General features: G+C 35.7%; 1 protein-coding gene across 1 annotated transcript in view; it reads right to left on the minus strand.

The window, feature by feature from the left end:
* The window catches only part of LOC140172456 (uncharacterized), a 48605-nt gene that overhangs the window by 16109 nt on the left and 7777 nt on the right, over positions 1–24719 (minus strand). Inside the window, exons 3-11 of the mRNA XM_072195602.1 lie at positions 16791–16918; positions 16384–16475; positions 14841–15059; positions 13986–14240; positions 13037–13102; positions 9587–9700; positions 8588–8701; positions 7086–7199; positions 1294–1407 (exon numbers count right to left, since the gene is read on the minus strand). Coding sequence (XP_072051703.1) covers positions 1294–1407; positions 7086–7199; positions 8588–8701; positions 9587–9700; positions 13037–13102; positions 13986–14240; positions 14841–15059; positions 16384–16475; positions 16791–16918 — 1216 coding nt within the window. The remainder of the gene's footprint in view (positions 1–1293; positions 1408–7085; positions 7200–8587; positions 8702–9586; positions 9701–13036; positions 13103–13985; positions 14241–14840; positions 15060–16383; positions 16476–16790; positions 16919–24719) is intronic.

A 24719-nucleotide genomic window follows, 5' to 3' on the forward strand; every position in this document is an offset into this window, starting at 1 on the left:
TCTTTGAAGTATTGTGTGTACCATGTGTACGGTTGGTTGGTTGGTTGACCTGGGTTGAGTCTTTGAAATGTCAACTGTGTGGGGTGGGGTGGGGTGGGGACCGTGGGGTGGGGTTTGGTAGGTGGGTGTGTATATGGAGAGCGGTGTGTGGTGTGGTGTAGTGAGTGACCTTTGACCAATGACCTTCTCTTTCTGCAATTTTATCATCAAAATGCCTTAAAATTATGCGGAAACTTTGAAATTGTCTTTTTTTCAGCAAATTTGTATTGTAAATGTTTAAATTAGAAACAAAATATAAAATTTTGCTCCATTATTTGGAATAATCACCCATTTTTTTTCCCAAAATTTTATACAAAATGACCCCCTTCTTTCAAAATTGTATTCCCAATTACCCTAGCTTTTTCATTTTGTTTATACCCAATGACCCATTTTTATACAAATTCCTACTAAGCAATGCCAGTAGGCAGATCCCGGGGGGTTCTTCCTGGTTGAAGGTATACGGGGATGTGCCACGGTTTTGGGGGTACCTTTTCAGCGATTTTGGTATATCGATGGGTGGGTTTTCAGTGGAGACCAATGCGCCCAATTGGGCGCATTTTGGCATTACTAATCATTACCAATCCAAATTTATGCAAATTTCTGCTCATTTTAATGCTTACTTTTATTATCTATGTTTTTTTCTTAGAATCAAAATTAATTAAGATTTGTTCCAAGTCTACCATGTTACGATACTGATAATTCAATTTAAAAAAACTTTTTAGACTGCAACAAGTCTGTCCTAAAACAATTTATTTATTTGGATAATAAATTGGACATTCAAAATCATACTTGATACACAAAGTGAATTTAATTTCAAGTTTAAAATAAATCTGGACTTAGTAAAGTCCAAAATGAAAATCTTCTCTGTTTATTACAAATCACAATAAGAACTGCCGCATTTTAAGTACTTTTAAGTCTTGTCTGTTGAAGCGATTAATTATGTTTCTATTTATTTATATCTTATTGAATTATAAATATTTTTGTCTTGCTCTTTGAGGTAATTCATCCGTCTGCAAAGCAGTGAATTCTTTTTTACTGTATGCTTGTGCTCAATAAGTTAATACTTATTACTTGCCTCAAAGGTGCATTAGGGTATCCACGAGTATATGTAAAAGTGAACAAATCAGTTCCAGTTTGACAAGGATTAAGATCACAATTATTTATATTCAAAACCAATGGCTTTACAAATATTCATCCTACCATTTCAAGCAGTGCCAACCCCTCAACAAACAAATACGTTTCATTTTTACTTACTTGTATTGCATGTGGTTCCAGTGTATCCATCAGTACATGAACAGGTATAAGAATCTACTCCATCTGAACAACTACCTCCATTTTGACATGGGTTAGGGTTGCAATCATCAATGTCTGAAAAAAAAAATATTGTTGGACATTTATTGAACAAACAAACATTTTAACATAACACTGAATTGGCAAGGTTTTTACGTTCACGTGTGTCTACATGTAGTCAGCAGTATATGTGCAAGTAAAACATCTATTCGATCTGCCCTTACATATTGACATGTAAAAGGATCGTAATATATATCAAATTCAAAAGGTTTTACGAGTATTCAATTGACTATTTCAGATAATGCATATCTGAAGGAAATAAGTGATCGAATGTATGCTTTAGGGACCGTTCATAAATACTTTGGTGGGGGGACTGGGCAAAGTGTGGGGGGACACAAAAAGTTTTGAGTTGCACAGAGGGGGGGGACCAAAAGTTTTGGTTACTAAAGGAGGGGGGTCAAAAAAGTTTTAAACAAAAAATACCAAAAGAACAAGAGCATACAAAATTTTTTGCGCGCTACGCGCGCATATATATGTACCAATAAAGCCCTTTTTTACCACGATTATGGCCCAATGAGTGTAAAATACATTTTTGGCGCGCTACGCGCGCTCATTACCGATGTCCCATTAAAGCCTTTTTGGAATCCCAAAGACTTTACATGTATTCCACAGTCGCTATAAGAAAAGGGTCATTATATATGTATCCCACTGATAATACCGGGTCAAAATGATGCAACCAGGATTTATTTTTGTCTTTGCCCCGAAATTTATATTTTGCCCCCCGACCAAGAAAGCTGGCTACGCCCCTGATAAACAAGTCTTAAGTATTAAAAATCTTGAGTATGTGCCCAGATGTTGCTCTGAATTTCCCATGGATAGCGACGGGGGAAGGTGGGGGCATGTGCCCTGGGCGCCACTCTTAGGGGGCGCTAAATTAACCAATTCAGCATCGATTCTGCGCCACTCTAAGCGATGAAAGCTTTGTGCGCATATCAGGACAGAGTCATTTGAAAGATCAATTTAAGATATTCTTTCATTATAACCAAAATTAATTAGTGGTAGGCCCTATTTGTGCTCCGGGCGCAATAATTATTTCAAGAATCGGGAGCGACACCTATCCTTAGCCCTGGGTGCCACAAGCCCTAGCTACGCTACTGTCAATTTCCCTTTTTTGTATTACTTTTATTTATTTATTGGTTATAAGAATGAAACAAAAATTAGAATGCATAAATTGAAATCAAACTTCATACAAGTCACAGCGTGTGAAAAACACCTTAAACATTCAGGCCTATAATTGTGACTGAGTTTGCACAAATGGAGTACTCCCCAGACTGTTTTTAACCTCTTGAAAGCTGAGACGAATATACCTAAAGTATATTCGTCTCAGTTGGAAAGGGGGGGTCAAAAAGTTTTATATGTCTAAAGAGGGGGTCAAAAAGTTTTAGGTTCTCTGGAGGGGGGGTCAAAAAGTTTTGACTCCAAAATTTCCAAGTGCCCAGCCCCCCCCCACCAAAGTATTTCTGAACGGTCCCTTAGCACAAATACAAGTATAGGAATCTACTCGATCTGTACAACTACCTACATTTTGACATAGGTTGGGGTTGCAATCATAGATATCTGAAAACCAATTATTATTGGACAAGCACATTTTTCAACATTTCAATATTGTGGTTTCGCAATATCATAATCATTTATATATCAAAACTAATAGTTTTACAACTATTCATTCTACCATTTCAGGTAGTGCAAACCCGCAACAAATACGTAACTATTTTCTTACCAATCACAAGAAGAACTGCCGCATTTTAAGTACTTTTAAGTCTTGTCTGTTGAAGCGATTAATTATGTTTCTATTTATTTATATCTTATTGAATTATAAATATTTTTGTCTTGCTCTTTGTGGTAATTCATCCGTCTGCAAAGCAGTGAATTATTTTTGACGGATGCTTGTGCTCAATAAGTTAATGTGGAGTAGATTCTTATACCTGTTCATGTACTGATGGATACACTGGAACCACGTGCAATACAAGTAAGTAAATATTGCAAAACCACAATATTGAAATGTTGAAAAATGTGCTTGTCCAATAATGATTGGTTTTCAGATATCTATGATTGCAACCCCAACCTATGTCAAAATGGATGTAGTTGTACAGATCGAGTAGATTCCTATACTAAGTATAGTATAGTATATTTATTAAAACACATTGCAGCCAAATGGCTGAATTACATGGATTTTACAATTTGATTTAAATAGTATAAAAACATCAAATAACATTTTAAAGACACATTTAGAAATTGTAAAAACATCAAATTACATTTAGAATAATTGCACACGAGAAACATTTAAATATATATAAAAAAAACCATCAAATATTGCACATTAGAAATACATGTAATTAATAATACCAAACAAAATGAGCCCATGGGGGATTACACAGAACAGACCAGCTGTTTTAAAAGGGGCTTAATTTGGAAAGGGGGGATACATAGTGAGCAGACCAGCTGCTTGCAAGAAAATTGGATTTAAATATTTGGAAAAAAAAATAGATAAAATGAAAATGAAATAGCTATCACACACAAAATTGCACTGAGCAGACCAGCTGCTAAAAAGTTTGAATACCTGATAACAGGGGGGGTCAACCAAATTAACACAAGATAATATTTAAAAAACAAGATAATATTCAAAAACCTGTGGCAGCAAAATGAGTTGAAAAAATACAATAATACAATTGCACACAAAAAACAAAATTATTTGCTTAAAAGGTCAGCCATGTATGGCATGGGGCTATCCTGGAATCTTTTTGTTTTGCACTTGAAGTTCTTGAATTTTCTCATATTTCTAAGGGTCATGACAGACCTATACTCAGCCGGCGGGAACCAGGTGGAGAACCTCTCAGAGGTAGTTGTCTTTGTGGCAAAATCACTGCATATTTTTTCCCTCCGGCTGCGGAGTGGAACCAGCTCAAGATCTGCTAGAGATTTGGAGTAAGATATGTACTCCCTGCCTTGGATGTGCTTACAAACACGCTTCTGGATGTTCTCCACCTGGTTCACTTGACTTTGAGTAAGGCCAGCATGCCAAAGAGGGGCAGCATATTCCAACACTGGTCTCTTGTATCCCTTATATACAGTGAGTAGCTCACTGGGGCTGAACCCTGCTTCTTTCAATTTGCGCATCATAAACATTTTGCGGTTTGCTTTAGTGCACATGCTATCGACTTGGCTATCCCATTTTAAGTCATTTTGGATCATGGCACCCAGTAATTTGACTTTATCAACAACTGCAAGTTGGTGATTTGAAATATGCAGTTGTACATGTGCTAAAGGATACATTGGATAACTTATTTCCTTCAGATATGCATTATCTGAAATAGTCAATTGAATACTCGTAAAACCTTTTGAATTTGATATACAGGGTGTAACAATAAAATCTGTACAATTTTGAAAATAGAATGACACAAGTATGCCGCTTATGTTGTGGTTTGATATTTATATGTCTATCAAGATAATTTCTTTAGCCACCAGCTAAGCTTTGTTTCAATTAAAACGACGGTATAAAAGTGAAGATATGGCCAATTATGTAACCTAGTCTTAAAACCGCTTGGGCCACTTTTGTCTAAACTGTTACAAAAGTGACTGAATAGAGTTGGAACCATGGACGATGCTCTTAATCCTCTTATGATAGATAGTTTTAAACAATGGGGTATTCGAAGTGGTAGAAATGATTACATAATAGAATATCTCCTTGAATTTTTGAAAGTCACAACTAATCACTGACATAACAACCTCATTTACTAGAAATCGTGGCTGCAGCTCAACAACTTCAACCCAAATTCACGTTGGAAGAGCGTATTTTTATGATTGTGACATTCGGTAGCACTTGGAGTCAAGCAGAAACCATAAGATTGTTTATAGCTCATTTTCCAAACTCATGTCTTCCACCAAGGCATACAATTACATATAACTATGAGAAGTATGTGGAATTTGTTAACAGAAATGCTGGCAATAGTGGTCGCCCCAGAAAAGCTAGAAGCCAAGTTGAACTTAATTTCAAAATCCTATTGTTTTGTACTTATGGATGCAAAAACTGTTCTCAGTTTTACCAACGATATCTCAGGGATATGAGAAATTACTTTATTTATAAGATAATTTGAAAGAAATTTCATGACTTCATTTATAGATTTTAAAGAAAGATCATATTATCATTAAGTTCATGTTAATTATATGAAGAAACACGACTTATAATTCTTTTGTGTCAGTTCTTTGATGTTTAATGCACGATAAGCATATCTACGCGGTACAAACTTGATGTGATGTGCGCAAACATGGCAAAAGTGGCCCAACACGTTTTCTGGACGTTTTAATTAATCGGACATAACTTTTGAACCCAAGCTAGTAAAGAAACCAACTAAACGTCTTCTGTTAGCCAAGATATTACTGATTGTGTTGCATATAACATTTGTGCCATAACTCTTTTAGTTTTTTCCTGAGAAGTCAAAATGCAATTGTATAAATTTTATTGTTACACCCTGTATATTACGATCCTTTTACATGTCAATATGTAAGGGCAGATCGAATAGATGTTTTACTTGCACATATACCGGTGGCTACATGTAGACACATGTGAACGTAAAAACCTTGCCAAGTCAGTGTTATTATCAGGCACAATATTGAAATGTTAAAACGTTTGTTTGTTCAATAAGTGTCCAATATTCTTTTTTTTCAGACATCGATGATTGCAACCCTAACCCCTGTCAAAATGGAGGTAGTTGTTCAGATGGAGTAGATTCTTATACCTGTTCATGTTCTGATGGATACACTGGAACCACGTGCAATACAAGTAAGTAAAAATGTAACGTATTAATTTTGTTGAGGGGGTTGCACTGCTCGAAATGGTAGGATGAATATTTGTAAAGCCATTGGTTTTGAATATAAATAATTGTGATCTTAATCTTTGTCAAACTGGAACTGATTTGTTCACTTTTACAGTATACTCGTGGATACCCTAATGCACCTTTGAGGCAAGTAATAAGTATTAACTTATTGAGCACAAGCATCCGTCAAAAAGAATTCACTGCTTTGCAGACGGATGAATTACCACAAAGAGCAAGACAAAAATATTTATAATTCAATAAGATTTAAATAAATAGAAACATAATTAATCGCTTCAACAGACAAGACTTAAAAGTACTTAAAATGCGGCAGTTCTTCTTGTGATTGGTAAGAAAATAGTTACGTATTTGTTGCGGGTTTGCACTACCTGAAATGGTAGAATGAATAGTTGTAAAACTATTAGTTTTGATATATAAATGATTATGATATTGCGAAACCACAATATTGAAATGTTGACAAATGTGCTTGTCCAATAATAATTCAATTCAATTCAATTAAATTAAATTCAATTCAATTCAAGAAACATTTATTTCACAACTTCAATACTACATGATATAATGACAAATGCCAGAATTAGCGAAACAATATCATACAAAATTATTTAAGCAAGTATAGTCTATCCGATCACAAGCCCACTGCTGACAGTCAAATGCGATCACGGTAAAACAAACAACCATATAAAAAAATATTGTGGCTTAAAGTGTCTGATAATATATGTAAAAGTGAACAAATCAGTTCCAGTTTGACAAAGATTAAGATCACAATTATTTATATTCAAAACCAATGGCTTTACAAATATTCATCCTACCATTTCGAGCAGTGCAACCCCCTCAACAAAATTAATACGTTACATTTTTACTTACTTGTATTGCACGTGGTTCCAGTGTATCCATCAGTACATGAACAGGTATAAGAATCTACTCCATCTGAACATCTACCTCCATTTTGACAGGGGTTAGGGATGCAATCATCGATGTCTGAAAAAAACAAATATTGGACACTTATTGAACAAACAAACGTTTTAACATTTCAATATTGTGGCTTAAAGTGACTGATAATAACACTGAATTGGCAAGGTTTTTACGTTCACATGTGTCTACATGTAGCCAGCAGTATATGACGAACATCTATTCGATCTGACCTTACATATTGACATGTAAAAGGATCGTAATTTATATCAAATCCAAAAGGTTTTACGAGTATTCAATTGACTGTTTCAGATAATGCATATCTGAAGGAAATAAGATATCCAATGTATCCAGTAGCACATGTACAAGTATAGGAATCTACTCGATCTGTACAACTACCTCCATTTTGACATAGGTTAAGGTTGCAATCATAGATATCTGAAAACCAATTATTATTGGACAAGCACATTTTTCAACATTTCAATATTGTGGTTTCGCAATATCATAATCATTTATATATCAAACTAATAGTTTTACAACTATTCATTCTACCATTTCAGGTAGTGCAAACCCGCAACAAATATGTAACTATTTTCTTACCAATCACAAGAAGAACTGCCGCATTTTAAGTACTTTTAAGTCTTGTCTGTTGAAGCGATTAATTATGTTTCTATTTATTTAAATCTTATTGAATTATAAATATTTTTGTCTTGCTCTTTGTGGTAATTCATCCGTCTGCAAAGCAGTGAATTCTTTTTGACGGATGCTTGTGCTCAATAAGTTAATACTTATTACTTGCCTCAAAGGTGCATTAGGGTATCCACGAGTATATGTAAAAGTGAACAAATCAGTTCCAGTTTGACAAGGATTAAGATCACAAATATTTATATTCAAAACCAATGGCTTTACAAATATTCATCCTACCATTTCAAGTAGTGCCACCCCCTCAACAAAATTACATTTTTACTTACTTGTATCGCATGTGGTTCCAGTGTATCCATCAGTACATGAACAGGTGTAAGAATCTACTCCATCTGAACAACTACCTCCATTTTGACATGGGTTATTGTTGCAATCATCGATGTCTGAAAAACATTATTATTATTGGACATTTATTGAACAAACAAACGTTTTAACATTCAATATTGTGGCTTAAAGTGTCTGATAATAACACTGAATTGGCAAGGTTTTTAGGTTCACATGTGTCTACATGTATGATGTAGCCAGCAGTACATGTAAAACATCTATTCGATCTGCCAATAAGTTAATACTTATTACTTGCCTCAAAGGTGCATTAGGGTATCCACAAGTATATGTAAAAGTGAACAAATCAGTTCCAGTTTGACAAGGATTAAGATCACAATTATTTGTATTCAAAACCAATAGCTTTACAAATATTCATCCTACCATTTCAAGCAGTGCCAACCCCTCAACGAATACGTTACATTTTTACTTACTTGTATTGCATGTGGTTCCAGTGTATCCATCAGTACATGAACAGGTATAGGAACCTACTCCATCTGAACAACTACCTTCATTTTGACAGGGGTTAGGGTTGCAATCATCGATGTCTGAAAAAAAATTATTGGACACTTATTGAACAAACAAACGTTTTAACATTTCAATATTGTGGCTTAAAGTGTCTAATAATAACACTGAAATTGGCAAGGTTTTTACGTTCACATGTGTCTACATGTAGCCAGCAGTATATGAAGAACATCTATTCGATCTGCCCTAACATATTGACATGTAAAAGGATCGTAATATATATCAAATCCAGAAGGTTTTACGAGTATTCAATTGACTGTTTCAGATAATGCATATCTGAAGGAAATAAGATATCCAATGCATCCAGTATCACATGTACAAGTATAGGAATCTACTCGATCTGTACAACTACCTCCATTTTGACATAGGTTAGGGTTGCAATCATAGATATCTGAAAACCAATTATTATTGGACAAGCACAATTTTCAACATTTCAATATTGTGGTTTCGCAATATCATAATCATTTATATATCAAAACTAATAGTTTTACAAATATTCATTCTACCATTTCAGGTAGTACAAACCCGCAACAAATACGTAACTATTTTCTTACCAATCACAATAAGAACTGCCACATTTTAAGTACTTTTAAGTCTTGTCTGTTAAAGCGATTAATTATGTTTCTATTTATTTATATCTTATTGAAATATAAATATTTTTGTCTTGTTCTTTGTGGTAATTCATTCAATTTGACGGATGCTTGTGCTCAATAAGTTAATACTTATTACTTGCCTCAAAGGTGCATTAGGGTATCCACAAGTATATGTAAAAGTGAACAAATCAGTTCCAGTTTGACAAGGATTAAGATCACAATTATTTATATTCAAAACCAATGGCGTTACAAATATTCATCCTACCATTTCAAGTGGCGCCACCCCCTCAATAAATACGTTACATTTTTACTTACTTGTATTGCACGTGGTTCCAGTGTATCCATCAGTACATGAACAGGTATAGGAATCTACTCCATCTGAACAACTACCTCCATTTTGACATGGGTTAGGGTTGCAATCATCGATGTCTGAAAAAAATTATTATTGTTGGACATTTATTGAACAAACAAACATTTTAACATAACACTGAATTGGCAAGGTTTTTACGTTCACATGTGTCTACATGTAGCCAGCAGTATAGTACATGCAAAACATCTATTCGATCTGCCCTTACATATTGACATGTTAAAGGATCGTAATATATATCAAATCAAAAAGGATTTACGAGTATTCAATTGACTGTTTCAGATAATGCATATCTGAAGGAAATAAGATATCCAATGTATCCAGTAGCACATGAACAAGTATAGGAATCTACTCGATCTGTACAACTACCTCCATTTTGACATGGGTTAGGGCTGCAATCATTGATATCTGAAAATCAATTATTATTGGACAAGCACATTTTTCAACATTTCAATATTGTGGTTTCGCAATATCATAATCATTTATATATAAAAACTAATGGTTTTACAAATATTCATTCTACCATTTCAGGTAGTGCAAACCCGCAACAAATACGTAACTATTTTCTTACCAATCACAATAAGAACTGCCGCATTTTAAGTACTTTTAAGTCTTGTCTGTTGAAGCGATTAATTATGTTTCTATTTATTTATACCATATTGAATTAGTCCAGAACCAGAGGATGTTTAAAGACATTCCCACAACCCAATGGGGTTTCTGACCTTGTATGTCTGGCTTTTGTACACATGTAGTACAGTTGAGCATACCTTGCATTGGAATTGTGTGCAAATATCTGGTGTTTTCATCCTATTATTTAACATTCAAAACATCGAGACTTAGGAATAAAATTAATGCAGTGGGACAATATGAATGTTTCCTGTAAGAAAATCAAATATCATTCCTAAGTCACTATTAGCTCGTTGGCTGCAGTTTTAAAATTACCATTTTGTGTGTGTGGCAATGGGGACTTTGCCTTTAAAATTAGGTTATATTGATCAAATTTCCCAATCATAGTGCATTGTAGGAATGCCTTGAAGCCTCCTCTGGTCCAGAACATCAAATTTAGACGGCAGAACAAACCATTCCAAAACAAACTCCGCAGTGATGTAAACAAATTACGTGAGGATGACAAGCTTTTTATCTCTGCCGACAAGACCACAAACTTTTACAAACTTCATCCTGAACAATATAACAAATTGATGGAAGACAACATCACCAAATCATATAAGAAAACAACCGAATATACTGAAAAGAAATTCACCTCTACTGACAGAAAGATTGCCTCAGACTTAGACCTGGATGACCGCATTGAAATTACCGCTCATAAGCAAGCCTTTGTTACTTTAAAGGATCATAAACCCAACTTCTCTAACATACCTACATGTCGTCTAATCAACCATACCAAATCTGAATTAGGGAAAATCAGCAAGAAAATCCTCGATGACATTAATTGCGAGATTCTCAACAAATGCCCTTTCAACCAATGGAAAAACACGGATGCCGTTATTAAGTGGTTTAATGCTATCGATGAGAAACCCAAATCATTCATCGTGTTTGACATATGCGATTTTTATCCATCAATTTCTAAGGAATTAATGCTCAATGCCATCAAATTTGCTTCGTCTTATGTCAACATTTCCCGACAGGACATTGCATTGATATAATTCTTCATGCTAAACAATCACTGCTCTATGATAATGACACATCTTGGCGTAAACGTTCTAATTCAAACTTTGACGTAACTATCACTAGTGAAAGTTTTGGATGAGAAAACGGACATTATGATGAGAAACGGCCAAAATGATGATAATTTAATTTTCTCATTCTTTTAGATGAGAAAATAATAATGTTTATTTTGAGCTCAGCGGGGATTAGCAATTCTCACCAAGTTTAATAAGACAATAATGATTGACACACACACCAGGAAGTTTCTCATCCAAAAGAATGAGAAAATTTAAAATCTCACCATTTTGGCCGTTTGTCATCAAAATGTCCGTTTTCTCATCCAAAACTTCCACTAGTGTATTGGGCCGGTATATGAGGCATACAATGATGTTGGCCTGGCACGTTGAGGTGATGTGGCCAATAAACGAATGATTTTGTAAGATCAGTCGACAGAATTATATGCGCATCCCAATACCCCTCCACACCTGACCCTTCTTCAGCTCCAATGGAGATTAGCCATGGGCATAGGCGTAGATCCCAGGGGGGTGGGGGATAAATTCCCCAAAATAATGAAAGGGGGATGGTCCATACAATCACCCCCGATATGTTGACACCGACACCTGTATATGGGTTTCTGACTAAATCAAAATCATATTTTGCCATATAACCCTAAACAGTGCCTATTTTTGGGCGCTTCGCGCGAATTTATTCCACTTTTGTACCATTCTTCACCAGTTTAGCTTATAAAAATGCTAATTTTTTCACGCGCTTCACGCACATTTGTACCATAGACTGACATTGTCACCAAAAGATGCTGAATTCACTTCAAGAAATATTTTCCAACCCCACCCCATGTTAAAAAGAAATCTACACCATTGGCCATATAGGGCAGGGTGGCAAGTCAGTCCCCTACCCTGCTCATTGTACAGAAACGTTGTGACAAAATTAACGATTTGCATCTTCCTTTTGGTCTATTTTAGACCCAAAATTCAGCCGATTTTGGTATATTTAGTATTAAAATAGCAAATTGCCGCGCGCTTCCCGCGGATTTATTTTAGCAAACCCAATTGTTAGAAGATCTGCAAGACGCCCCATTGGAAATTCCTACTTTTTTCATCTCAAACTTGAACACAATCACGAAGTCTCAAAAATGCAGGTATAATAATCCATCCTTTCTATTATGTAAATTATAAATATGAGCGCTACTAGTAGGGCATACAGGTCTAATAAGTTAAGCATAAAGCTCATGAGCTGGGTCAAACTACCGGGACTTAATTAACCAAAATTGTAAAAGTCTATGCATCAGATTTTAGGACACAATTGTCATCGTTGCGTTCATTTTAGCATTGAAATTGCAATTTTTCGCGCGCTTCGCGCGCATTAGTCCCAGCAATGTTCTTTTAGTAGCAGGTCAGCGGGACAATTTGGAAATTTTTCCCCCTGGCTCGGTGTCGCCGGTACATCTCCCTTTGAATTTTATCAAAATTCATCAAATTTTCGTTCATTGTTTTCCCGGTAAAGAAATTCCGGGGAGTGGAAATTTGTGTTACAGTTGTGGGGGAGGGGTGTCTTCTATCCGAGGAGCCAGGGGTGGCATGTTGCGCAGGTGCCAGCAAAAGGTAAATCAGGCCATACCAGGAAAATTTATTTCTCGACACCCCCCCCCCCTGAGAAAATGGTCTAGCGACGGCCCTGGGGACAGCGGTGAAAGTGATGGTTTCATTTGAACATACCTGTAGTAGTTTTGGACATGGTGGATGTACTTGGTGGAAAAGATGTGCTAGTAGACTCTGAACCATCTGTAGGATTCTCAGTTATTATGGAAAAAATATAAGAGTGGATAAAACACTGGGAGATTGTACGCCTATGGAAATGCAACCGTATCCTGTCTAATAAGGCATACGTGAAGATCAAAAATCAAGTTGGGTCTGCGGTTGGTGCCTTAACAGAGACAGGGTTGAAAGTGATGGTTTTATTTGAATTGTTAAATTGAAAAGATATGATTAAAATTTTGCATTATCATAAAATAACAGGAACACATGCTAAATTTGTTCTTCGGACTTGCGGGAGCAAAGGAAGTTGCTGACTCAGATTTAATTTTACATACAGTTCTTATCTCGCAATAAAGAAGGGAAAAGACAAGTGGAGTGTCACAATAATTGTACAAGTTTTCTGTGCTCAAATATTGCTTTATGTGTCTTAACCCAATATCTTCTTGTTGTTTGTTACGGGTTATGAGCGTAGAGAATGGTAGCGCGACGTTTGAGACATTCGGCGTCAGTAAACTCACTATTTAGCAAAATTCAGGTGTTTTTATAGGACCTAGGACAACATGTAGGACAGTTGAGCAAATTATCCCTGCGAAGATTTTTGGAGACAGATCTGTCACCATTTATTTGAAAGGTCCAACAAGACGTGCATGTATTCTGCCCTAAATCAGTAACATGAAGCGTAAGTTCTTTACATCCACTAAATTGGCCCACCAAATTACAAGTAGCTTGTTGTTGTTCCCTCGGGAACTAAAAATTCATCTTTATGTATAAAGTATAATGTATAACATTTATTTGAATAATAAAATAGCCATTGTTTAAATATGAACTCGTTTGGAAAAAAACGTTTCCTTGGAGGAAAAAAATCCGCATAAATATTTAGTGCATTTCTAACCTGTTGTCGTACACTAACCTCTTGTGTATGTAAATGAACACACCGCAGTATTTGCGCCATCTGACGCAGAGACAGAAATGGTGTTATTGCCAGTCGCAAAATTAAAGCTGTCCAGAGTATGCGTCTGCTGAGAAGCTGCAATCTGTTGCGTTTGGCCTCCGTAAGAGTAGGTCACGGTAACACTGTCAGGGTTTTCAAAATTGGACAGAGTAGGATTGTCGAATGAGACTTGGCTGGATGAACTGGGATTGCGGATAATTGGGCAGACTATACCTGTGGAGAAAAGTATTTTTCAGAGTGAGTACGGCCTTCTGAATGCTTGATAATTCGTAAAATGAAAGTTTGTTGAATTTGATCGAAACAGGTAACTAGGTTTATAGAAGTCACGTTAAAATATCACCATCTGTTTATATTCAGAATCCGCGGTTACTGTATTTCGAGCTAAACATCTAAAGCTGATTTTAAAAGAAACATGGTAGTTTTTTTAGCGTCAGACAATGTACGATATCAACGTCAGGCAATATACGATGTCCAAAACCACAACAAATTAGAACAAAGTATACCCCTCCTGGCGGCATACGTGCATGTTTAGTGTTACAACTTTTAAGGAAAATAAAGGATAAGAAAAAAAGGTATGCTTTGTCATCAGAGTACATTTTTAGGGTATGAAAATTAACAATTTAACTATAACTTCGTGCCTTTAAGATTAAAAACAAAACACGGAAAAGTAAAATTCAGCAAATAGGGTGCAGACAGTCATGATCATGATGTCCACCTTGAAATAAAGCACCAGTTCAAAATTCAAGTGTTCATTGTTTGAAATGAATTAAAGCATTAATACAGTAAAATACCGGTATTTAACATTGAACTTACCAACAGCTAGAACTTGAACAGAAAATGCGCATGTGATTTGGACACCATTAGCGTCAGCACCTGTTACTGACACTATCTGGGTAGCTCCAGCGTTAAAGGTGCTACCAGAAGGCGGGTTGTAGATGATGGTAGGTGTACCACATACTGAATACGTCACTTGGGTAGATATCTGTCCCGAGTCGACCCTTCTTATAATGTCTGGACACGGTAGCGTGGAAGCTGGAACAAACGATAGAGGTTTTGTTTATCTTCTTGAACATGAGAGTGTAAGAGGTTCGATATTTACTAGTACCCTCCAACTTGTTTATTTACATCCAGTTTGATGTTGTTGTCGGTGAGATAATGTCATTTTATATGGAATCCAAAAAAATCCATTTTGTGCTACTTTTACTTATTTCGACAATGTATTATTGCTTTGTGACTAATAGTCCAGTCAATCTAAACAAATTGCAACAGATTTTTTTTTCACTTTTATACATTTTAGAGATGTCCCCTGAACATCATACCAAAAATATACTAACATATACTTGGTGGAAAGGTAGTTTTTGGCGGGAAAAGGTCATACAGGGTTCAAATTTCAAAATTGCTTTAATCTTTTTAAAAAACTATACCAAAGCATTCCTCTAGTCTTAAGGATTCAGAAAAAGTATAGTTTGTCATGTCTGTGATGTACCATCTCAAATTATAAGCAAAAAGGTCAAAGGTCAAATTTTGGTCTCCACGTGGGTCAACTTCGAAAAAATGCTCCGATCTCCTTAAAAATGGTCTTAATGTGTTCGTCCTTTAAAAACACTCCAAAATAAGAATAGTTTGCCATATCTTTGATGCTTCGTTTCCTAGCAGGGTAATAGAGGTCATTGACTATTGAACTCTATTGACCCCGACCCAGTTTTCGATGTTACGCATGTAATTAAACAACCTAAACAGTGCAAATATTCTTTAAATAAATTATGTTTGCAAGCCGAACAATTTGAGACCATTTTGGTTAAAATCAGACAACTTTAGTTTTTTGACCTCTGTTGAACCCAACATTTGACCTTTGACATTTTCGGTTATAACTCAACAACCGTACATCACATGTATGGCAAACTATATTTTTTCTGAATCCTTATGACTAGAGGAATAAAATGATTGGAGCGATTTTGAAATTTGACCCCTGTATGACCTTTTCCCGCCAAAAACAACCTTTCCACCAAGTATATTTTAGTATACTTTTTTAATGCTGATCAGGGGACATCTCTGACATTCATAGGAGTGAAAAAAATTCTGTTGCAATTAGTGGTGAGTCAAAACTCACTTTGATTGGACTATAATGGCAATTCTGGAGCTCATGAGAATAAACTCGAAATAGGGGAGAGAAAATTTACAAAATATTTCAATATTTCATCCATTTGTTTTATTTTGTATTTTGCTAACCACAATCTTCAATGTCTACCTCTTTCTCTTCACAATCTATTAATATTGTCGATTAGGAGGTTGCGTTGCACCCGCACCTTAACCCCTTGGATATCGGAATAATGACACCCATCATTTGAAATCTTACCACACATTTTGTTGCAACATACGGGTGAGTCTGATGGACATTCAGAACAACTGGTTCCGTTAATGTAAGGTCGTACCCCTCGGTAATTGCCACTACAATAGATATATAAATTATTATATCACTCATACATAAATTCCAAATAGTTCATTGGTTGATTACCATTATCACTTTTACCATCAGCCTCTCCGTGTGATAGTTTTTACCATCATAGTGCTGCGCCGTAGTGCGCCTGCACCAAACCGTGCGCTGACTCTTAGACTCGCCGATTTAGTTATGAGGTGGATCCAAAATGTTAAGTATATCACGGCAAAATATGGTGTTATGTTGATGAAAAAATGTATTTTAGTAATAGAATTTATTTACGATATAAATAATTATGGCTTCAAAAAGGCATTGATTTAGCTTACGCTGGTGAATAGTGACAGGCAACCATATAAACGTCCGAGTTTCTCCCAACAGGATTTCCATCTAGATCTATGGTATTCATACAATACGCTCTACCACATCCGAGTTCCTTAGAAGTCCCCCATACGACCTTTATTATTATAGAAAACCAACAAACATCTTGAGTGTAACAGTCAAACTTAAGATAAAGACCTTTATTATTATAAACAAAACAAAATAATGTCTTGTATTAAGTCGAAAAAAAAAATGCTTTGCGTTATCTTATTCAAAAAAAGCTGGCCCTTCATTCTCTAGTACGAATCAGTGAATCATGACAACGTAAAAGTATTTTGTGAAACGTACCCACAAAACCCGGAGCATTATCCCGTAACCATCGCGCAAAGCATGTTAAATTTTCCGTTTTGTGCAGAAATATAGTACTTATAGTGCTGATTCACAGGGGTTGATGTACATAGACCGCTCGATCACTTGTTCAAAAAAGTTCAAAAAAAGATAACTAAGTCGAAGCCAACCAATTTGCATGTACTATATGAACGATAATTGTGCAAGGATTACTTGGCGACTTCAAAATTTGAAGAAAAAAATCGCCTTTGGCTTAAAAATCCGGTAAAACTTGAAAATTTATGAAAATTCAGCTCAAAATCCAAGATGGCGGCCGTAAAGTGAAAATTGTGAGAAGAAGAAAACTGAATCGAAGCCAAGCCATTAACATGTCTCACATGATAGGTAATTGAATACATGAATACAAAAGCCACCTAAGTCCATAGGAAGTGATTTTGAGAGAAAAACCTGTGTATCATTTTAATTCCTTCAGTTAGATTTACCTGGTCAATATGGTAAGTTTTACGTGCAAATGAGTGGATTAACCTGTATTAGGTATGACGATTAGCATTTCAGGGACTTCGTGAGGTTCATTTTAAATTTTGGACTTAGGTGGTTTTGTGAATCATATACAAAGACAACAATGTGAGAATGAGATTACCACTAGTAAGATAATACAAAAGAAAGCACACAGGTATGTATAATGTTGATAAGCATTCTGCCATGTAATGTAAACCACACACTTTCCTTTATTAAACCCATTTTTTTGTTCAAAAGTCACTCTCTAGCAATGAATGTGTTACAAGTGGACTTTTATACATACTGGATTTCAATCAATGTGTTACAAGACTCAAATCATGGAATTGGGTGATTCTTTCATACATGCTATTTTTCACATGCTTAATAGACACAGAGAATGAATTTGAGTTGTTCTTTCATACATATGACAGGCCTATGTATAGCAACAATTTCCCATGCTTAACTCAATTTGGCCGAAGTATGGACTTAGGTGGCTTTTGTATTCATATATTCAATTGCATACAGATTAATTGGGGACTTTAAAAAATGAAGGAAAAAATTGGTCCTTGGTTTCGAAATGCACAAAATGGCAAAAAATCCAAAATGGCGGATATACGAATAAATGATCAGGGCCAACACCTGTGGATTATATACCTCATATATAGATTCCTGTCATCTGATTGGTTGAAAGTGCAGTCATTGAATTAACTATGCCCGCAAAATGAACTATGGACCGGTCCATGGAAATGAACTATGGACCGGTCACGTGCGTCACGATCAAACTGCGCGTTTTTCCCAGCGTAAATGATATTACGCACGCGTTAATGTTTTCACGCGCTATAAATACGCAAAAATCGCAGATTGTAATCTGTGTGCCGTTCGCATTGAAACTATTAATTTCTCTTCCCAAAATCGATGCTTTTAACCAAACAGATGACAAGAATCTTAAGATTTGGTATATAAAACAAAATTGACTGCTTTTTATTCGGGGCATGATTAAAATCATACGCCCGCGGTGATCTCAAAACCATGACTATGCCCCTCGGCTACGCCTCGGGGCATAGTCATGGTTTTGAGATCACCTTGGGCCTATAATTTTAACCATGCCCCTCATAGCAGTCAATATTTGTATACCATTCACCAGCTAAGAGGCATTTCACCTGCGCCTGTATTTGGTAAGAAAAGGTCGTGGAATTTTTACACAGAGCAATTTGTGCTCAGATTTGGTTAAAATACGTATGTGTTCCTCTAGTCATAAGGATTCAGAAAAATATAGTTTGACATATCTACGACGTATAATTATGGAGTTATGTGTAAATTGTGATGTCATATGTCTATTCGGCTCTACAGAAAATGAAAATTGCTCCATTTTTATTTAAAATGGTCTCAAATTATTGTTTTTCAATGATAAATCAGAAAACATTATAGTTTGCGCTATGTAGGATGTTTCGTTACCTTGGTAAGACATCCAAATAGGACAACAGGGCATACCCATGAGTTCAATGCATCCCATTTGACCTTGATAATTGTTGTGTTATAATAATAATAATTTGAGATAATTTTCATCAAAATCAGAGCAAATTTCATTTTCGCCACCTGCGTGGGCAAAATTAGACTTATGACGTCATAATATTATACTCTTTTGCCCATTACTCCATATACAGTATACAAATATTGACTGCTATGAGGGGCATGGTTAAAATTATAGGCCTAAGGTGATCTCAAAACCATGACTATGCCCCGAGGCGTAGCCGAGGGGCATAGTCATGGTTTTGAGATCACCGCGGGCCTATAATTTTAACAATGCCCCGAATAAAAAGCAGTCAATATTTGTTTTATATACCAAATCTTAAGATTCTTGTCATCTGTTTGGTTAAAAGCATTGATTTTGGGGAAGAGAAATTAAGGGTTTACCGTCGTAACTAAACCATTCGATCAAATTTTTTTAAATTGACATATTTTGTACATTAATATGTGTAGATAATAAATCAGTAAAAAAAACAGGGGGTGCCGGACCTCACTTTTGAGCTACAGCCGTTTTAAAAGAGGTGTACATTTCCAAAAATCCCTGTACACTTCAATGGCAAAATCAGCAATTTTCTCAAAATAGACAACCTTTTGCGTTGTAGAAAAAAATTGTATCGATAAAATTTTTTAAATTTTATATATGTTATGAAAAATAAAAAGCTCTGTAAATCGCGCAAAAAAAAATGGGGGGTACCGGACCTTGTTTTCGCGTAAATTGACCAAAACAGGTCAAAAATGCATTTTTTCTGCGACACCATGCGTAGTTAATTGCGTACATGGATATTTTGGTGCGTACCAACGCGCTGGTATACACCATTCTGCAAACGGCAAAGATATTGCACCAAAGAGTTATCAAGTTACACAAAGTGAGGAATTTTCAGCTTTCAGCATGTTCACCCGACTCGATCGACCAAAAAGAGGATTTATTAAACATGCTTAAGCGAAGCGTTTGACACCATGGCCGGAAGTGTTTGACTATAATAGGCCTACAATTATTATAGGCATAGGGCTACTTAGCATGCTTAGTGCCGTTTACCGAGAGAAAACTTTTTTGGTCACAAAAACTAATACGGAATTATCTCGAGGTGGATTCATATCACATAGCAGTTCAATTAAAGCAAAGTTAAACACTGGGTTGCCTATAGCTGTAGAAAAAACGTTTAGCCTATTAGGCTATTATATTATTTTTGTAAATGTATGACACATTTTTTTGAAATTGAATAGTTTTGATGGTGTTGTCTATATTGCATGCATTATGAATTCAGTGCACGTAATAGGCCTAGGTCTTTACCCAATAACACAAAATGCTTTAAAGATTTAAATGTTGGATTATAAACTTCCCGTGTGGTGCGTTTCATTATGAAACGTTCTACAAACGTATAACTTTTAATAATAGGCCTATAATATACCGGTAGTGGTTACCCAACATTTAGGCCAAAATATTATTAAAATGAATTAACCAATTTATCCAACACTCGTTTAGGCCTAAAGTTTAAAAAAACTTGATTCTGTGTTTGTTGGGTAGGCCTATAACTTCATACCATCTATTGGACCCTACTGTCGTAAGGCTACTTTGGGGGAGGGGTCCAGGTCCGTTATCAGTGGAAGCACGATGGCAAAATTTGGTTTGTTGGCCTAGGCCTATACATGTTATATTTAAGCGGCCATTTTTCTTGCTCTCAGCAAACATTGTTTTCTTTATTTTGTGGCCCTGGTTATCGCCGGTGCGCAAAAATAGCATTGACACGCACAACACGCATCGTTCTCTGCGATGTCTGCAACGCAACGCCGAGCACGACGCGGAGTACGCACGTGTTGAAAAGAGGCGCAATAGTCGAGTCGAATCGGGTGACGACGGAAAACCCTTAATAGTTTCAAACGAACGGCACACAGATTACAATCTGCGATTTATGCGTAATTATAGCGCGTGAAAACATTAACGCGTGCGTAATACATTTTACGCTGGGAAAAACGCGCAGTTTTATCGTGACGCACGTTACCGGTCCATAGTTCATTTCCATGGACCGGTCCATAGTTCATTTTGCGGGCATAGTTAATTCAATGACTGCACTTTCAACCAATCAGATGACAGGAATCTATATATGAGGTATATAATATAAAATAGCCATAGATTGGTCAACGTATACTTTTGGATCACGATGGTGTGGGTTTTGAACAAGTTTGAGCAATTTTTTTTTGCAAAGTTCAATGACATTTTCCCACTAAATGAGGGTACTGTTGAAATGCCTCCATATGACAAACTTTAACATGATTTGCATACTGCAGTTACTGTCCGTTTTCCTATACACAATACACAGTGCTCTCACCATTGACGTGTGACCTCAACAAATGATGTATGTTGGGAGAATGGACACTTGCCTAGTTAACATCACTGTGTGAAAAATAACCAGCCAATATTTTATTTATTCTCCAAAACTTCTAGCAAATATATTTCTCTAACATGACCTAAAATTACAGCTAGGTTAGATGTTCAGAAATGGTCGTACTTTTGTAAAATATGAGTGAGGGGCAAGGCATAGCTAGCCAACTCCCCGTGGTAATTGAATGGGGATTTGACCGTAAATCTCGGTATCGGACGGCTCACTCTGAAGGATGCCACAAAAAAAAACCCGGTAAAAGCTACATTTAAATTATTCTAAATAGGTTCTAGAAAATAAAGTTTTGTAACATGTCCTAAATTTTTAGCTAATTTAGATGTTTGGAGAGGGTCGTACTTTTGTGTTTTAGGAAGGATATGTAAACGACAGATAACACCAAAAATATGAAGAAATTATTTCCAAACTGTGTTAAGTCAACAATCATTATGTTGCTCATTTTGAAGAATGCTGGTTAACAAAAAGCAGTTCTTTGTGTCATTTCGTGAACAATGGTACACATACCATTGTTTCCTTTCGTTTCCTTTATAATCGGTTACCCAACTGAAGCTGTAATACCAGCTTTATTGCGATGTCGCACATTGAAAACAGACACTTGTACACAACCAGAGAAGATCTGATTTAATCAGTTGAGCTGCTTCAATGAGTGTTATCTTGGTTTAATAGCTTTTAATGGGGTTTAAGTCCTGCAAAGGTCGAGATGAATTCTACTGTAGACATGACTGCATCATGGCACGATGTAAGTTCATGCGAACTGAAATATCTTACACTACATGGATACTTTATAAAGATATTATACATACACCATATACACATATATATTGCTGAAATTAAGTTAGTGTTTTGGAATATTTTTGATGTTCTACCTATGGGGCCTATCACTTATGAAAGCACATCTGTATTTTAAGGTGATTATTAAAATCATTATTTGTTGACTTGTTAAGGGATCTAAAATGAGCGTTTATTGCGTTTCGACAGTATTTTTTGTGGGACATGAGAGCACCTCAGACCTATCGAATTGCATTCTGAATACGAAGCATGTCTTTCTGATATCAAATAATTTTCATTTTTTGAAAATCACAATATAATACAAATTTTATGACAAATTATAAAAATTTGATATTTATCAAATTTTTGATATATAACAGTCCTCGAAGTAAATTATATAAATCTAATGTTATATTCTTAAAGTGTATGTAGCAGGGAGGAAAAGCCGACGGTCAATTGAAAATTTTGACCTTTCATATTGAAGATATGGATTTTTTCCCCAAAGACCTAATTTTTTTGGTGTTTTGGGAAAAAAATCCATATCTTCAATACGAAAGGTCAAAATTTTCAATTGATCGTCGGTTTTTCATCCCACCTACATACACTTTAAGTATAAATCATCAGATTTCTAAAGTTTACTTCAAGTACTGTTAAATATCAAAAATATCAATTTTAATGATTTGCCATAAAATGTGTATTAAATTGCGAATTTCAAAAATCAAAATTATTTGATATCAGAAGGACATTCTTCGTATTCAGAATGCAATTCGATATGTCTGAAGTGCTCCAATGTCCCACAATAAATACTGTCCAAACGTTCATACCCCACCCCTTAATGATGGGAGAAAAACATTTTGGGAGACATTCAGCGGGCCGACTTTTTACTTTTTTCCTTGGGAATTGTGTCCGCTCCGTCACCTACGTACCTGTGTGTAGTGGCGTAGCCGAGGGGCATAGTCATGGTTTTGAGATCACCGCGGGCCTATAATTTTAACAATGCCCCGAATAAAAAGCAGTCAATATTTGTTTTATATACCAAATCTTAAGATTCTTGTCATCTGTTTGGTTAAAAGCATTGATTTTGGGGAAGAGAAATTAAGGGTTTACCGTCGTAACTAAACCATTCGATCAAATTTTTTTAAATTGACATATTTTGTACATTAATATGTGTAGATAATAAATCAGTAAAAAAAACAGGGGGTGCCGGACCTCACTTTTGAGCTACAGCCGTTTTAAAAGAGGTGTACATTTCCAAAAATCTCTGTACACTTCAATGGCAAAATCAGCAATTTTCTCAAAATAGACAACCTTTTGCGTTGTAGAAAAAAATTGTATCGATAAAATTTTTTAAATTTTATATATGTTATGAAAAATAAAAGCTCTGTAAATCGCGCAAAAAAAATGGGGGTACCGGACCTTGTTTTCGCGTAAATTGACCAAAACAGGTCAAAAATGCATTTTTTCTGCGACACCATGCGTAGTTAATTGCGTACATGGATATTTTGGTGCGTACCAACGCGCTGGTATACACCATTCTGCAAACGGCAAAGATATTGCACCAAAGAGTTATCAAGTTACACAAAGTGAGGAATTTTCAGCTTTCAGCATGTTCACCCGACTCGATCGACCAAAAAGAGGATTTATTAAACATGCTTAAGCGAAGCGTTTGACACCATGGCCGGAAGTGTTTGACTATAATAGGCCTACAATTATTATAGGCATAGGGCTACTTAGCATGCTTAGTGCCGTTTACCGAGAGAAAACTTTTTTGGTCACAAAAACTAATACGGAATTATCTCGAGGTGGATTCATATCACATAGCAGTTCAATTAAAGCAAAGTTAAACACTGGGTTGCCTATAGCTGTAGAAAAAACGTTTAGCCTATTAGGCTATTATATTATTTTTGTAAATGTATGACACATTTTTTTGAAATTGAATAGTTTTGATGGTGTTGTCTATATTGCATGCATTATGAATTCAGTGCACGTAATAGGCCTAGGTCTTTACCCAATAACACAAAATGCTTTAAAGATTTAAATGTTGGATTATAAACTTCCCGTGTGGTGCGTTTCATTATGAAACGTTCTACAAACGTATAACTTTTAATAATAGGCCTATAATATACCGGTAGTGGTTACCCAACATTTAGGCCAAAATATTATTAAAATGAATTAACCAATTTATCCAACACTCGTTTAGGCCTAAAGTTTAAAAAAACTTGATTCTGTGTTTGTTGGGTAGGCCTATAACTTCATACCATCTATTGGACCCTACTGTCGTAAGGCTACTTTGGGGGAGGGGTCCAGGTCCGTTATCAGTGGAAGCACGATGGCAAAATTTGGTTTGTTGGCCTAGGCCTATACATGTTATATTTAAGCGGCCATTTTTCTTGCTCTCAG

The sequence above is a fragment of the Amphiura filiformis genome, chromosome 16, assembly GCF_039555335.1.
Source record: "Amphiura filiformis chromosome 16, Afil_fr2py, whole genome shotgun sequence".
In the NCBI taxonomy this organism is placed as follows: domain Eukaryota; kingdom Metazoa; phylum Echinodermata; class Ophiuroidea; order Amphilepidida; family Amphiuridae; genus Amphiura; species Amphiura filiformis.